This window comes from Nycticebus coucang, chromosome 7 (assembly GCF_027406575.1).
Source record: "Nycticebus coucang isolate mNycCou1 chromosome 7, mNycCou1.pri, whole genome shotgun sequence".
In the NCBI taxonomy this organism is placed as follows: Eukaryota; Metazoa; Chordata; class Mammalia; order Primates; family Lorisidae; genus Nycticebus; species Nycticebus coucang.
Window position 1 is genome coordinate 27914465 of NC_069786.1, and position 15176 is coordinate 27929640.

General features: G+C 34.4%; 1 protein-coding gene across 16 annotated transcripts in view; it reads left to right on the forward strand.

The window, feature by feature from the left end:
- R3HDM1 (R3H domain containing 1) overlaps positions 1–15176 on the forward strand; it is a 227505-nt gene that overhangs the window by 105842 nt on the left and 106487 nt on the right. For 15 of the 16 annotated variants that reach the window (XM_053596406.1, XM_053596403.1, XM_053596404.1 and 12 more), the window contains 4 exons: positions 8562–8621; positions 8705–8845; positions 13196–13304; positions 13394–13489. In XM_053596406.1, the coding sequence (XP_053452381.1) occupies positions 8562–8621; positions 8705–8845; positions 13196–13304; positions 13394–13489 (406 nt within the window). Of the gene's footprint in view, positions 1–8561; positions 8622–8704; positions 8846–10514; positions 10648–13195; positions 13305–13393; positions 13490–15176 lie in introns of those variants that run through there. The other variant, XM_053596417.1, reaches the window with a different exon arrangement.

The following is a 15176-nucleotide window of genomic DNA, read 5'->3' on the forward strand; positions in this document are numbered from 1 at the left end:
CTGGTATGCTGATGCCCCCAGCTTTATTTTTGTTACAGAGAACTGCCTTAGCTATACGGGTTTGTTTCCGGTTCCATACAAAACGCAGAATCATTTTTTCCAAATCTTGAAAGTACGATGTTGGTATTTTGATAGGAATGGCATTGAATAGGTAGATTGCTTTGGGAAGTATAGACATTTTAACAGTGTTGATTCTTCCCATCCATGAGCATGGTATGTTCTTCCATTTGTTAATATCCTCTGCTATTTCCTTTCTGAGGATTTCATAGTTTTCTTTATAGAGGTCCTTCACCTCCTTCATTAGGTATATTCCTAGGTATTTCATTTTCTTTGAGACTATGGTGAAGGGAGTTGTGTCCTTAAATAGCTTCTCATCTTGACTGTTATTGGTGTACACAAAGGCTACTGACTTGTGGACATTGATTTTATATACTGAAACATTACTGTATTTTTTGATGCCTTCTAGGAGTCTTGTGGTTGAGTCTTTGGGGTTCTCTAAGTATAAGATCATGTCGTCAGCAAAGAGGGAGAGTTTGACCTCCTCTGCTCCCATTTGGATTCCCTTTATTTCCTTGTCTTGCCTAATTGTATTGGCTAGAACTTCCAGCACTACGTTGAATAGTAAAGGTGACAGAGGACAACCTTGTCTGGTTCCAGTTCTAAGAGGAAAAGCTTTCAGTTTTACTCCATTCAGTAAAATATTGGCTGTGGGTTTGTCATAGATAGCTTCAATCAGTTTTAGAAATGTGCCACCTATGCCTATACTCTTCAGTGTTCTAATTAGAAAAGGATGCTGGATTTTATCAAATGCTTTTTCTGCATCTATTGAGAGGATCATGTGATCTTTATTTTTGCCTCTGTTAATATGGTGGATAACGTTTATAGAATTGTGTATGTTAAACCAGCCTTGCATCCCTGGGATGAGTGATATTTTTTTCATTCCTGCGATATTTCACTTAGAATAGCAGTCTCCCATTCTATCCAAGCTGATGCAGAAAAGACATTTCATTTCATTTTATGGCTGAGTAGTACTCTGTGCCATGGATATACACACCACGTTTTCTTGATCCCTTTGTAAACTAATGAGCATTTAGGTTGATTTCACATCTTCACAGTTGCAAATTGTGCTGTGATTTGAGTTCACCAATCATGAGGGAAATACAGATTAAAGCACCATGAGACACCATCTTACTCTAGTTAGAAGGGCCATTAAAAAGTCAAAAAGCAATAGATGCAGAGAAAAAGGAATGCTTATGTGCTGTTGGTGGGGCTGCAAATTAGTACAACCTGTATGGGCAAACAGTATAGAAATTTCTCAAAGAAACAAATGTAGACTTAACATTCAACCCAGCAATCCCACTGATGGGTATCTTCCCAAAGGAAAAGACGTCATTTAATCAAATAGGAATCCTTTTTATTTATTTACAATTATTTTTCAATAGAAAATAATGTACAATAGTACAGTTTTGTTTTCCTCTACAAATGCAAAGTTTTAAAGCTATCTACATGAACGTTTTTTAATGCATAATTTAATGATTTTTAGTGCAGTTATCGCCACAGTCAGTTTTAGAATGTTTTCATCACCCCCAAAAGAAATACCATACCTTTTGGCTATCCCTGTGCTGATAATAATAATAATAATAATAGATTATCCCCAGCCCTACTCTATTTTCTGTTTCTATAGATTGTTCTGGATATTACATATGAATGAAATTGTATATAGTCTTTTGTAACTAATTTTTATTCACTTAGCATGTTTTCAAAGTTCATTCGTATTGTAGTATGTATTAGTATTTATTACTTCTATGTATGCATCTTTATTTGAGTAAATTTACAGGTAAATAATTCATCTAATCAGTAATATGTTATTACTAATGTCACTGTAAGTTTAGGAAGTTCAGGTTAATGTCCAATTGTGTGAGAAATAAAGTTTGCTTAATAAATGACACAGTATTGTGTCAGTGAAGCACAATTAGCCAGCACAACCTGGCTAATTAACAGATATACCTGGCACATAATTAGTAGGAGGTATGAGAAATTCCCACTAAAGCTTTCAGGATTAAATATTGCCCAGAGAATTTCATTAGATATTATTAAGAAGATTTATTTTTACTAAAATTTATTCAATATTTCTTTTCTGAATCATTTTCATTTCAGTTTTTTCTACAGATCATTAAAGCTTTAATTTCAGATGTTAAATAAGTTATCTAGATTTGCCATTTGTAAGAACTATTTTCAGAAGCTACACTATTAACTACAGTCACTGCTAAATTAAAACCTTAAGAACCTGAAGATAACCTTGATGGAGATTGCACTCATTTATGCCTGTTTTTGTGTTGATTTTTTTTTTTTTTTTTTTTTGCCATCTGTATAAAAATTATATGCAGAAAAGAAGTATGGATTATACAGATAATTAATACTGGGTTAACTAATGGAGGAGAGCAACCCCGTAAGTTAATTGTTGAGGATGGATGGAGATATAGATAGATAGATAGATAGATAGATTTATAGATAGATTTTTTTTTTTTTTTTTTTGCTGTTTTTGGCCGGGGCTGGGTTTGAACCTGCCACCTCCGGCATATGGGGCTGGCACCCTACTCCATTGAGCCACAGGCGCCACCCTAGAGAATGGATATTTTTAAAGGGATTTGTTTTGCTCTAGGAAGCATCATATACTTGTTCTATTTGAAATATCTTCTAAAAAGCACTTTTGTTGGAGGTAATGTTTAGTCATTTCATTTATTATCTGTTACAGAGGTTTTACCAAGGGCATATAAAACACTGAGTAGACAATGATCAAATAGAATTGTTATTGTTTTCTGCCTTTTTTAATTTGCCACGGGTACACCAGCTATACATGCCTTCTCTAAAGTTACTTCTGATATAATGACTAGAACCTTAGTAACTAAAAGATTGTTGCCCTTTCTTTTTAAGTAGTAGTTTATTGGTTCATTTTAAAGGTAATGTGCAACAGTCTTTTCAATAAGTATGTCTATTTTTAGATGTTTTAGTTCATGTGCTAAACATTAATTTTGCCTAAAGAAAAGTCATTTGTGAACCATTAGTTTGAGTCCCATATGTAATGCCTTAATAAAGGATTATTAACTTTTAACTTATGACCATTACCAAAACATGTCCTCAGTTACAGATTTAAACATTTAGAATCTCAGACTAAGCTGAGATTCTAAATAATAAATAATTCTAAAAATGGGCCAAAAGTGTAAATCTAAGATCTTAGAAAAGTTATCAATCTTGTTTGTCAAAAATGTTCTACTAAAAGCAGAGAAGCTCAGTTTAAATAGGAAGTGGTCCAGGTAATAATAATAAATCCTCTCTAATACATAGATCTATATGTTGAGGGGAGAAAACCTGAATTTGTAGCATTGGCTAGTAAAATTGGTAGATTTTATTTTCTTTCATGGAGATGATACATATTTCTTTTCAGTGGCAACACATTCACTGAAGAACTTTTGAAATGTCTTTATTTAATTTAATTTCTTTGATTTCATTTTATTTTATGACATAGTCTTCCTCTGTCACCCCTGGCTAGAATGCAGTGGTGTCATTATAGCTCACTGCAGCCTCCAACTCCTGGGCTCAAGCAGTCCTGCCTCAGCCTCCAAGGTAGCTGGGACTACAGGTGCCCAACCATGCCTTGCTAATTTTTCTATTTTTCGTAGAGACGGGGTCTTGATATTGCCCATGCTGGTCTCAAACTCCTGAACTCAAACAATCATCCTGCCTTAGCTCCCCAGAGTGCTGGGATTTATAGGCATGAGCCCGTGCACTCAGCCTTGAATTATCTTATACCTACTATTCAGTTCAAACATGGAAAATCAATTTAAATGCATTGCTTTGTGAACTTCGAATAAGTTACTTGCTTCAGATTCTCTTTTTTTATTATAAGGGAGTAAATATGATAAAATACATCATAAAAGTTACTGAAAATATTATATCAAGATAAATTGACCCCAGAAGCTTAGATGAAAGAGGGTCTTACAGTTTAGTAAATAAATCTGTTTGGGGAAAAAAACCTTACGAGGTAAAACTCTCCATCCTCCCCCAAAATTAAGGGAAATAAAGAATATTAAAAGAACTTGTGGGTAAAATAATTTCATTAATTTATTTCATGCTCAAGATACTTGTTTAGCCCTTCTATATACAAATACAGGAGAACCTCCATACTTCACCACCTCCTTAAATCAAGCTAATTTTCACAGACCAGATATGTACCACATCTATTCAATAGAAGACTGACTTCTATATATTGATTACCTCTCTAAGTTGTATCTTGACCACTTGGACTGTAACACACAGTATTAATTTACTCTCTGTAACTTGACCAGTTGAGTCCACTCTATATCACACTCAAATGTGGGCTTTGCCCCTTAGTTGTATTACTTTTTCTTTAGTGTGAGTTCTTTTTCATGTTTAGTATTACCATGTGTTGGATCAGGCTTAATATCCCTTTGTGTTGCAAAAGATTTTTTCAACATAAAGGATCAGTCTAAATTGTATGTACATCTTAAAATTACTGAAAAATTTTCCATTAATCAAGACATAATGACACAAGGGAAAGAACTCAAAGAGCTGACATTGAAGGTAAAGTTGATCTTTTACATTTTATGGAAAGCAGCAGCCAGAGAAAGATGGCAGAACATTTTGGTATTACCAAGACTATTGTTAACAGTATCCAAAAATGTAAACATGAATTCTTGGAGAGATAATGATAAGAAAAGCGGAGATCTAAAGCAGAAAAGGAGGAAAACCTCCCTTGATGAAGTCAATGAAGTCACATTCAGCTTGTTTAAATAAATGAGGGCAGTTAACACCAGAATTTCTAGGCCGATGATCCAAGAAGTCACTAAAAAATACACATAGGAATTTGGATGGTAGATTTCCAAGCATCAAGTGGTTGGCTTGAGAAATTAAACTGCAGCACAAGTGGTGAATCCAATGAAGTTCCTGTAGAAGATGTGGAAAAGTTCATGAAAAAGTTCCCAGCATCTCCAGAGATGGTAACACTTTTAACACTGACAAGTGTGGACTCATTTTCAAGCAGTTGCCTGACAGAACCATGAAGGGCACCAAATGTTAAGAGCAGAATACTTATTAAAGTATGTATTACATTTTTTTCCTCTTGCTCAGCCACAGCGAAACTAAAACCCTTGCTAATTGGTAAGTGCAAAGCCACACACATTGAAGAACCTAAGCCCAAAGACCTCCCTGTCACTTGGAGATCAAACAAATGCACATGGATGACTAGAGCCCTATTTGAGGAGTGGGTAAGGGGTATTGACTGAGAAATGAAAAAGAAGAAATGGTATATACCACTGACAGTAAACAATTGTCCTATCCACAAAAAAGTGAATCATCTCACAAACATAACATTGAGATTTCTGCTTCCAAACATGACTTCAAAAACCAAACTTCTTGACCAAGGCATCATCAAAATATTTAAAATGCACTGCCAAGCCCAGCTCCTGTAGTGGGTCATTACTAAAACACAAATCTGTGGTCTGCCTATGGAAGCAGCTTCATCTGCTGTATCAGTTAACACTAGATACCATCCTCTGAATCAATTCTGCTTGGAATAAAGTTCAGCCAGAAACAATACTGAAGTTTTTCAAAAAATTTGGATTTGTCACAACCCAAGAAAATGATACTTTGGCTCCATCAAACAGTCTTATGGCAGAATTCAAATGAGTAGATTTGGAAGGTTTTGTTGCAGTGGATGATGAAGTGGCAACCTGTAATGAACTTGACCCAGAAGCATTTTTCCAAGTGATATTGACCAAAGTATAGACCAGTGTAGAAGTGCATAAAACAGCTAATGAAATGGAAGAAGCAAGTAAGGGTGACACAGAAATTGCAGAAACTCCAAAGAACAGGATATCAGGCATCTGATAATGCAGTTGAAGTCATTTGCTGTGAAAAAACACCCAGGTATCTTGAATGGTATAGCCAGCATGGAGAGTGCTTTCTCCACTTACACTTGTAATAAGAATAAGAATCAGAAACCAAGATTGACTCTTTTTAGAAAGAACGATTACAGTAGCCAGGCAAAATGGCGGGTGCCTGTAGTCCCAACTAGTCGGGAGGCTGAGGCAAGAGAATCGCCTAAGCCCACGAGTTGGAGGTTGCTGTGAGCTGTGTGACGCCACAGCACTCTACCAAGGGCAATAAAGTAAGACTGTCTCTACAAAAAAAAGAAGAAAGAAAGAAAGATTAAACCATGAGAAAACAGTAAATGTATTGATTTTTGCATTATACTGTATATATAATTTTACTGTATTTTGATTATATATGATTTCGTATGTTCTCTAACAAAAAGCTGTACATGAAAGTAAAGTATAAGTACAGATACATTATCAGTACCTTAGGCGTACTTCCTTACATTGACCATCTTCATATGTTGTCCTGTTCATTATAGTCCCTTGGGAGATCAACTTACAGAGGTTCTACTGTAGTCTGAATAACTATGTAACAATAATTTTGGAAAAAAGTGGTTAAAAAAAAAGTATGAGAAAGGCAGAGAGGTTCTAAGAATGAATATGAAAGGGTGTTTAGGCAAAGGAAATATAGTATGTTTAAGGAGCATGAGAAAGAAAGGACCTTGGCAAGTACAGAGATAAGCCAGGCAGTTAAGAGATTTGTGAGTTAGGTTTAGGAGATGAAGCTGAAGCTGAATGAAGACATGCTTACTTTGTAGCCAGGCATCCTCAAACTTTTTAAACGGGGTCAATTCCCTCAGACCATTGGAGGGCCGGGCTATCGTTTGAAAAAAAAAAAAAAGAACTGAACAAATTCCTATGCACACTGCACATACCTTATTTTGAAGTAAAAAAACAAAATGGGAACAAATACAATCACACTGCCGTATGTGGCCCGTGGGCTGCAGTTTGAGGACCCCTATAGGCCATATAACAGTATATATAACAGTATAACATATAATTAGTTCTGAAGGAAACCCATGACAGATTTAACCAACTGTAATTATGATGTGTGGTCACATACGTGTTTTTAAATGGTTATTAATAATGTTCTATGTAAAATTGATTAGGAGGAAACAGGAAAGATAAAAAGAGACAATATGCTACTGTTAGTAGTCAAGCCAGAGATCCTGATTGCACAGAATTGTGTCAGTGTAAAAATAAATAGAAGATAGATAAAATTTGTAGTAATAATTGGACAGAAAGATTAGAAAAAGGGTGGTAACAACCCTAAAATTTTCCTGCTTCTGTTATGATACACTGGATAGAAGGTGGTGCCACTTGTTGAGATAAGGAATGCTAAAGGAGAATTGAATTTGAGAGCATAATTGAAATTTTGCTGGAATTCATTTTAAAATGTAATATTGTTTTCAGCTTTGGATTTGAAATTACTAGATAGGCATGTTTTGCTCTTGATTTTTTTAACTAATATAAAATACATGGTTAAATATTTATTGAATGAATGTGAGAAGAGGTTTGACTTAGTTTTATGAGGTTTCTTTTGCAATGTAGAGGGAGGATCAAACTCAGAGCTGATGTATGGACCTTGAGGGGCTACCAACTCTTGAATTAAAATTGGGTAATCTACTGTATAGTATTTACTTTAGGGATCATTAACCCCTTGACCTTGTTTTTTTGATTTATAAAATTTGGAAGATAGAACTAAATGGTTTGTAAGCCTGCTTCTAGCTTTATGGTTTTGAGTTATATATTTTTTCATATGCACATGAAATTTCCAGTAAGTATGAGAAACCCTGGAGCTGTGTTCTTGATGTGTGAGCAAGGAGATCCTTTGGGAAATAGTACTGTTAATTTGTTACAGCCTAAGTAACTAAATCTAAAGGATCATATTCAGGTACTCCCTAGAGTGCTTATTTATTTTATAGGTTGGAGATCTTTAGTTCACTTTGACTTTTATGAGAAAATTTCCCAAAGCCTTAAAAATATAATAGCAGTTAACAGAATGAGCTGAAAGACTTCCTTTTCTAAACTAGAGTTAGTAATACAGTTCATAGTTCTGCTGTTGTCCTGTCAAGGTACCAGCATTGGTAGGAGTATTTTTGTTGTTACTGGCATTGCATGTTCTTTAAAGTACCATTTCTACGGAGTTTAGCACGACAACAAGGTCATGAGTCATAACAAAGTCAAAGTCATCACAAAAATACATGAAAGTTGTCTGTTTTCTTGCTTCCTCTCAGCTTTATTTTTCACCCTCAGCTTTATTAAATGAGGAAATAAAATCTGTTATGCTTTTGTTATATGTATACTTACAGAGCAAACGCTAATATAGTAATACTTAGCAGATCAAAATGTGTTTAAGAATGGCCAAATGTTGATAATTGATAAAGGTAGGTGATGAGTACATCAAGATCCATAAGACTTTTCTCTACATCACTGTATGTGTGAAAATTCCCATAATGTAAAGCTGAAAATCATCTTTTATTCTTTGAAAACAGTACTTGTTTAGAAAACATGTAAATATTCTACTGTCAAGCTTGTAGTAGTCTCAATGTGATTACGTAAGTGTTAAGTTTTGCAATATATAAGAGTCTTCATACTTTGTTTCAGGGACAGAATGATGCTGCTGAAATTGGAACAAGAAATTTTAGATTTCATTGGTAATAATGAGTAAGTCCTGACATTTAACAAGAAAACAATTTGTCTTTATAGTTCTCCTTGGCTTACTAAATTGATTTTTCTTCTACTTCTAGGTCTCCACGTAAAAAATTCCCCCCAATGACATCTTACCATAGGATGCTATTACACAGAGTAGCTGCTTACTTTGGATTAGACCACAATGTTGATCAGAGTGGAAAGTCTGTCATAGTAAACAAAACTAGCAATACAAGAATGTAAGTGTCAAGAGATGTAGGCAAATGTTGTATATTTATATAATAATGCTTTATCTTTGTACAATACCCTTCATCTGAGGTTTTTCACATATTTTGACAGTCTAAGTTTTATGATAACCTCACATGTGTGATAGGACCAAAAAATACATTTAGCTTACTAGCCTGGGTAGAAGGCAGATAAATGAAGACTGGGCATGCGGTACAAAACAAAAACGTAGAGGTCATATATATATCAGTGATGTTTCACAACCACTCTTTTTTTTTTTTTTTTTTAAGTTAATGTAATTTAGATAGCTATAACCATCCTCAGGAAAATTTATTTAAAAACGAGAGCAAGCAATTGCAGAATTTGACTTTGCCTTCACATTTAATTATTTGTCAGTTTCCCATCCTTTCCAAAAGCTTCTGGTTTTGTTCTTTTTCTCCACAAATCTCAAGATATGGAACTGTTGGTTAAAGCAGTATTCATCCATAATGCTGTTGTGTAACACCCCCCCCCCCACCTTCCTGGGCTATGTATAATTTATTGAGGAAAAAAATTAAAGGGTTAGGAGGAGCCCTTTGCTTTAAAAAATAACTGCTTTGTAGTATTTATGAGGTGGCTCATCAGTGCTATTAGTTGGGAGCAGAAGGCCCAGTGCAGAGTTCTAAATGTGCACAGCACCTCTTTTGCCTATTTGAAAGAGTAATCCTAAAGCAACTATTAAGAGTTCAACTAAAATTTCTATTTTGGTTTTTTAAAAGGATTTTCTATGTCAGTTTCATATGTGGCAATAATAGGTCTGTATAATAAAGTAATCAATTTCAAATGCCATAATAATGCTTTTGGTTTATTATTTTTATACCTTTCCTGATGCCAGATACCTCTCAGAGTCTTAACTGTGGCTCTATTAGTTTGCATGGTTATATTTAATCCATTTATGTCCCTGCTTTTATAATTGCCTTTTATAGCTGCCATATTACTTGCTGGAACTAAGTTGATTTTCTTCCATTTCACATAGTCTCTTGTTAACTAAGTTAATCATATTTAGTATTTTTAAATAATTGTTCCTGTAATTAAATTGAATTAATGAAAGTAGATGTCTTGGATAAGGGTCCTCTCTTTTCTTTAGATATTAAATGTTACCTGAAAATGCAAGTCTGATTCTATTTTCATTAAAATTTAAATACTCGTGTCCCTTAGTCTTTGAAAAACATGCTTATCAATTGATCATTTTCTAATTCGTTATATCATAGCTGAAGTAGGACAGTGACCATTAAGATATGAGCTGAACTATAGGTGAATAGAACTGTAATTCATTTAACCAGTACCTTTCAACATTACTCAGAGCTGCTGGATACCCAAGTACATGTACATTAGCAGGCATTTTGACTGACATTTCGACTGGTGACTCTCTAAGGTTTTCAGTACAGTGTAACCTCAGTCATTTGAATTCTATGAATGATATCAGAAAACTTTAGGATTCTTTTTTATCATAGTAATCAAAAATTAAGCTAAGCGGAGATATCTGTAAGAAGTACGGGTCAATAATTATAAATGTACATTTCGGATCATTGAAGTTACACTGTATTATTTTATATCTTCTGGGATGTGAAGAAGGTTGTAAATCAGAAAACCTTAGAGATCTGCTCCACATTGAATAAAAACAACCTTACCTTTTCCTCATAGGGAGATTACCCGCTCCAGCCTTGAACCAGTGGTGTTGTGGATGTCAACAACCCGGTGTCCACTGGGCAATCTCAATGGAGCGGGAAGTTGGCGATTGCAGGGCAGTAAATTCAGGCATCTATAAAAGAAAGAGGTAAGACAGTCTTAAGGTTAGCTGAAATGCCTGCCAATGCTGTTTGGTGTGGGAATCCAGCTGCTCTTAGAAAAGTTGTTAGGCCCTTGGTTAAACCCTTTATAGTTCACTTTGGAATAGCAAACAAGCTCTCACAAATGTACAGACTCCTTGACTAAAAAAATGTGACTTTGCCTCTTTTAAAAAAAAAAAAGGAAAGAAAGAAAATGTGGCTTTGAACAGCTACAAAAATAGATGATATAAGTAAATGGGGAGCAGTCATGTAACAAAAGTAACATTTTCAGAACTAAATAGAGAATCTTTCAAACCCCTGATGAAAGCAGTCTTTCTCTTATTATTTTGGTCAAAAAAACTCTTTACTCTTTTTTTCTTCTTCTTTTTTTCACATATATAGCTTTATTTGGATGTCTGTTCTTGGAGGCCAAGGCAGGTGGATTGCCTGAGCTCAGGAGTTAGAGACCAGCCTGAGCAAAAGCAAGACCCCATTTCTAAGAATAGCTGGGTATTGTAGCATTTGCTTGTAGTCCCAGTTACTTGGGAGGCCGAGGCAAGAGGATCACCTTAGCCCAAGTGGGTAAGGTTGTTGTGAGCTATGATAACATAGCACTCTACCCAGGGTTACAAAGTGAGACTCTTGTCTCAAAAAAAAAAAATTTTTTTTTTTTGGATATCTGTTCTGTTTCACTCATCTAATTCTGGTTTATAAGAGATATCTGTAATGTACTTAAAGAAGTACGAGTCAATAATTATAAATGGACATTTCGGATGTCCTTTAACTTGCTTAGAAGATTCTTATTTTTAAATCTTCATTTGCATAATTTGACAGGAAGCTTTTATAGTACTTCATTAAAAATTTAGCAGATTAAAACAAATCTCCCAAAGTGTTACTTGATTCTATATATAATGAAGTTTGCTGAAAATGTCATTAAATTTTATTTGGATTATAAATTTACTTAGATTATTCACATATATTATGTGACTATATAGTAGATGTTTGAACTATATGAAAAAAATTACTACTGAGGGGTTCAATTAAATTTTCTTAATAGCCATTAAACATTTTTATATACCATGTATTTTAAAGGAATAATTCCAGTTTTATAATAGAATGAAAATAAGTCATAAGAATGTTGATTGAATTAATTTTTAAGGCTGAGACTGTATTTGCGGAGGTAAAATTTTACCTAATTGCAGTTTTCCAACAGCACAACCTTGGGTCTTTCCTCTGGATCTCAGTGGAACTTGCCACATTTCCAAAGAGGAAAGACCAATCCACTTTATGTAATTACATACTTTATGTAATTCCTTATGTACTGCTAAGATTTCATAATCATTACTTTAAGTTACACCATTAATCTTCAACAAAGAACTTCTCGTTTCTAACTTGTTCCAGTTAAAGTAAAACAAAGCTGTTCCCTGCTTTAATTAAGAATTCTTTTAACAATAAAAATAAATAAATAAATTTAAAAAAAAAAAGAATTCTTGGCAATTTGAATACATTTTGAAGTAGTCACTCAGTTTTTAGTTAATTCGACCACAAAATATTTGATTCCTTTCATTTGTATAACACCAAACTAGGGACTACAGGATTGATATAAGATACAGTACTTTCTTCTTCTTCTTCCTTTTTTTTTCTTTTTGTAGTTTTTCTTCTATGTTTTCTTCCAGTTGTTTTAGAGTTTTTAATAATTTTTATTTATTTATTTTGATTAAATCATAGCTGTGTACATTAATGCAATCATGGGGTACAATGTGCTGGTTTTATATACAATTTGAAATACTTTCATCAAACTGGTTAACATAGCCTTCATGGCATTTTTTTGTGTTACTGTGTTAAGACATTTATCTTCTACATTTAGTAAATTTCACATGTATCTTTGTAAGATGCACCGTAGGTGTGGTCCCACCAGTTATCCTTCCACCACCCATCCTCCCCCCTCCCTAGTACTTTCTTCTTTGTCCCAGAATTTTCAGTGTTAGAAGAGTCATTGTAAAAAGGAAATAGAGGCTTTGGGTCTGACTGATCTGGCTCCAGCTACGGCTCAGTGAAGTACTTGCCCTCCCTAAGCTTGCACGGTTGCTTAAGCCATTTGAACCTCAGTTTTCTCAAAAAATATTTATAATAACAACAAATGTCTGGTTAGTTTTTGTGCTGTTTATGTATTAGTTCATTTCATCTTCAGAACAACCCTATGAAGTACATACTTTATGTAATTCCCGTTTTACAAGTGAGGAAACTAGAAATAGAAAAGGTCAGTAACTCGTGCAAGTTGTAGAGCAATTAGTGTTAAAGCCTAATATTTGAACCCAAGCAATCTGACTGCAGAGCCCAGGCTGTATTTGATTTGGCCTCTCTACCATAATATGAGATAGTATTCTCTCCTAAGATTATAGTGAGGAGTAAATGAGATAGCATATGTTATCTATGAATGTAAGCGGTAACTTTTATTACTTAATACTTACATAAAATGTTATGTTTGACTTTTCTGTAAATATCGTACTTTATCTTTTTTGTTCCTTTGTTTTGTGTGGGTTTTTTTTTTTTTAGACCTGATCAGAAATTTAATGAACATATTAAGGATGATAAAGGTGAAGACTTTCAGAAACGATATATCCTCAAGAGAGATAACTCCAGCTTTGACAAAGATGATAACCAGGTAATCTAGAACAAGTATAGCATTTTTATAGGTATAAGTCTTACTCTACCAGTAGTTCGTTTTCCTAAGAATTTTTCTCTTTTCTTTAGATGAGAATACGTTTGAAAGATGACAGAAGAAGCAAATCTATAGAAGAAAGAGAAGAAGAGTACCAGAGAGCTAGAGACCGAATATTTTCCCAAGATGTATGTACTAGCCTAAATTTAGGTTTTCATATTGGAATATATTCTAATTGCATTGGAGGTAGGATTTTGCTCTGTCACCCAGGCTAGAATGCAATAGCTTCATAATAATAATAGCTCATGGCAACCTTGAACTCCTGTGCTCAAGCAATCCTCCTGTTTTAGCTTCCCAGGGAAGTGGGACTACATGGGCACCACCATGCCCGGCTAATTTTTCTGTTTTTTTGTATAGATGGAATCTCACACTTGCTCAGGCTAGTCTTGAACTTCTGGCCTCAGGAGATCTTCCCACCTCAACATCCCAGAGTGCTAGGGTTACAGGCATGAGCCACGGCACCCAGCCTCATCACATTTATTTTAAATCATACTTGTTTCATAGGAAGTCATCTTTTAGAAATATTGAGACCTGTCCTGTTTGTATTAATAATGTAATAGTTTACAAAATACTATACTGTAGCAGTTACGTAAAATTTTACAGATGCTAGAAACAGATGGACTATAGTAGTCATTGAAAAATTATTGGACTGAGCATAAGCATATGGTTTGCATGTTTTGTTTTGTTTTTTCATTTCTGACGGTCTTGAGAGTATTAGAACATTGGTCTGCTGTCTACAAAATTACCTAAATTCTACTTGTTTTGTTGTTGTTGTTGTTGTTTGTTTGTTTTGAGATGGAGTTTCAAGCTGTCACCCTGGGTAGAGTGCCATGGCGTCACAGCCCACAGCAACCTCCAACTCTTAGAATTAAACAATTCTCATGCCTCGGCCTCCCAAGTAGCTGGACTATAGGCACCCACCATAACGCCTGGCTATTTTTTGTTGTTGTTGTTGCAGTTGTCACTGTTGTTTTAGCTGGCCTGGGGTGGGTTCGAACCCACCAGCCTTGGTGTATGTAGCCAGTGCCCTAATCTACTGAGCTACAGGCACCGCCGTAAATTCTACTTGTTAATAGACTTTCCTCAACAAATAACTTGTTTATTTTAAAATAAAGCGAATTGATTTTTCGATTCATATTTCTTTTTCACTGTATAAGTGATTATATGAGAATGGTCATCTAAGTAGCTGATTTATGCATATATGTTAAAAGGGAATCAGTTTGATTTTATCAACATTTGTTAAGCATCTGCTGTGTACAGTACTAGGTATTATTCAAGAATATTTGAAATATATTTAATGTATATATACATTATTTATATATACATAATGTATATATAAATTAAATACACTGCTACAGATAGAAATTTCCTCTGTGATGGAAAGCAGGTTAAATAACATTAAATTGAAACTATTCATTGAACACCTCTTATTTAGCACCTGTAGTAAGTGCTATGCTGGGCACTGGAGAACATGTCTATGGACAGATGTAATGATTTATTCAAGAATATTTGAAATGTATTTAATGTATCTTAACACTGCTACAGATAGAAATTTCCTCTGTGATGGAAAGCAGGTTAAATAACGTTAAATTGAGACTATTCATTGAACAACTCTTATTTAGCACCTGTAGTAAGTGCTATGCTGGGCACTAGAGAACATGTCTATGGACAGATGTAATAATTTATTCCCAAAAGAACGTAATAGCATTGTTTTTATTTTATAGATAAGGAAACTGAGATTCTAGGAGGCTAATTAACATAGTGAGAGATCACATAAATAGAAAATGGTAGTGCTGGGATTTTAACCCAGACCTG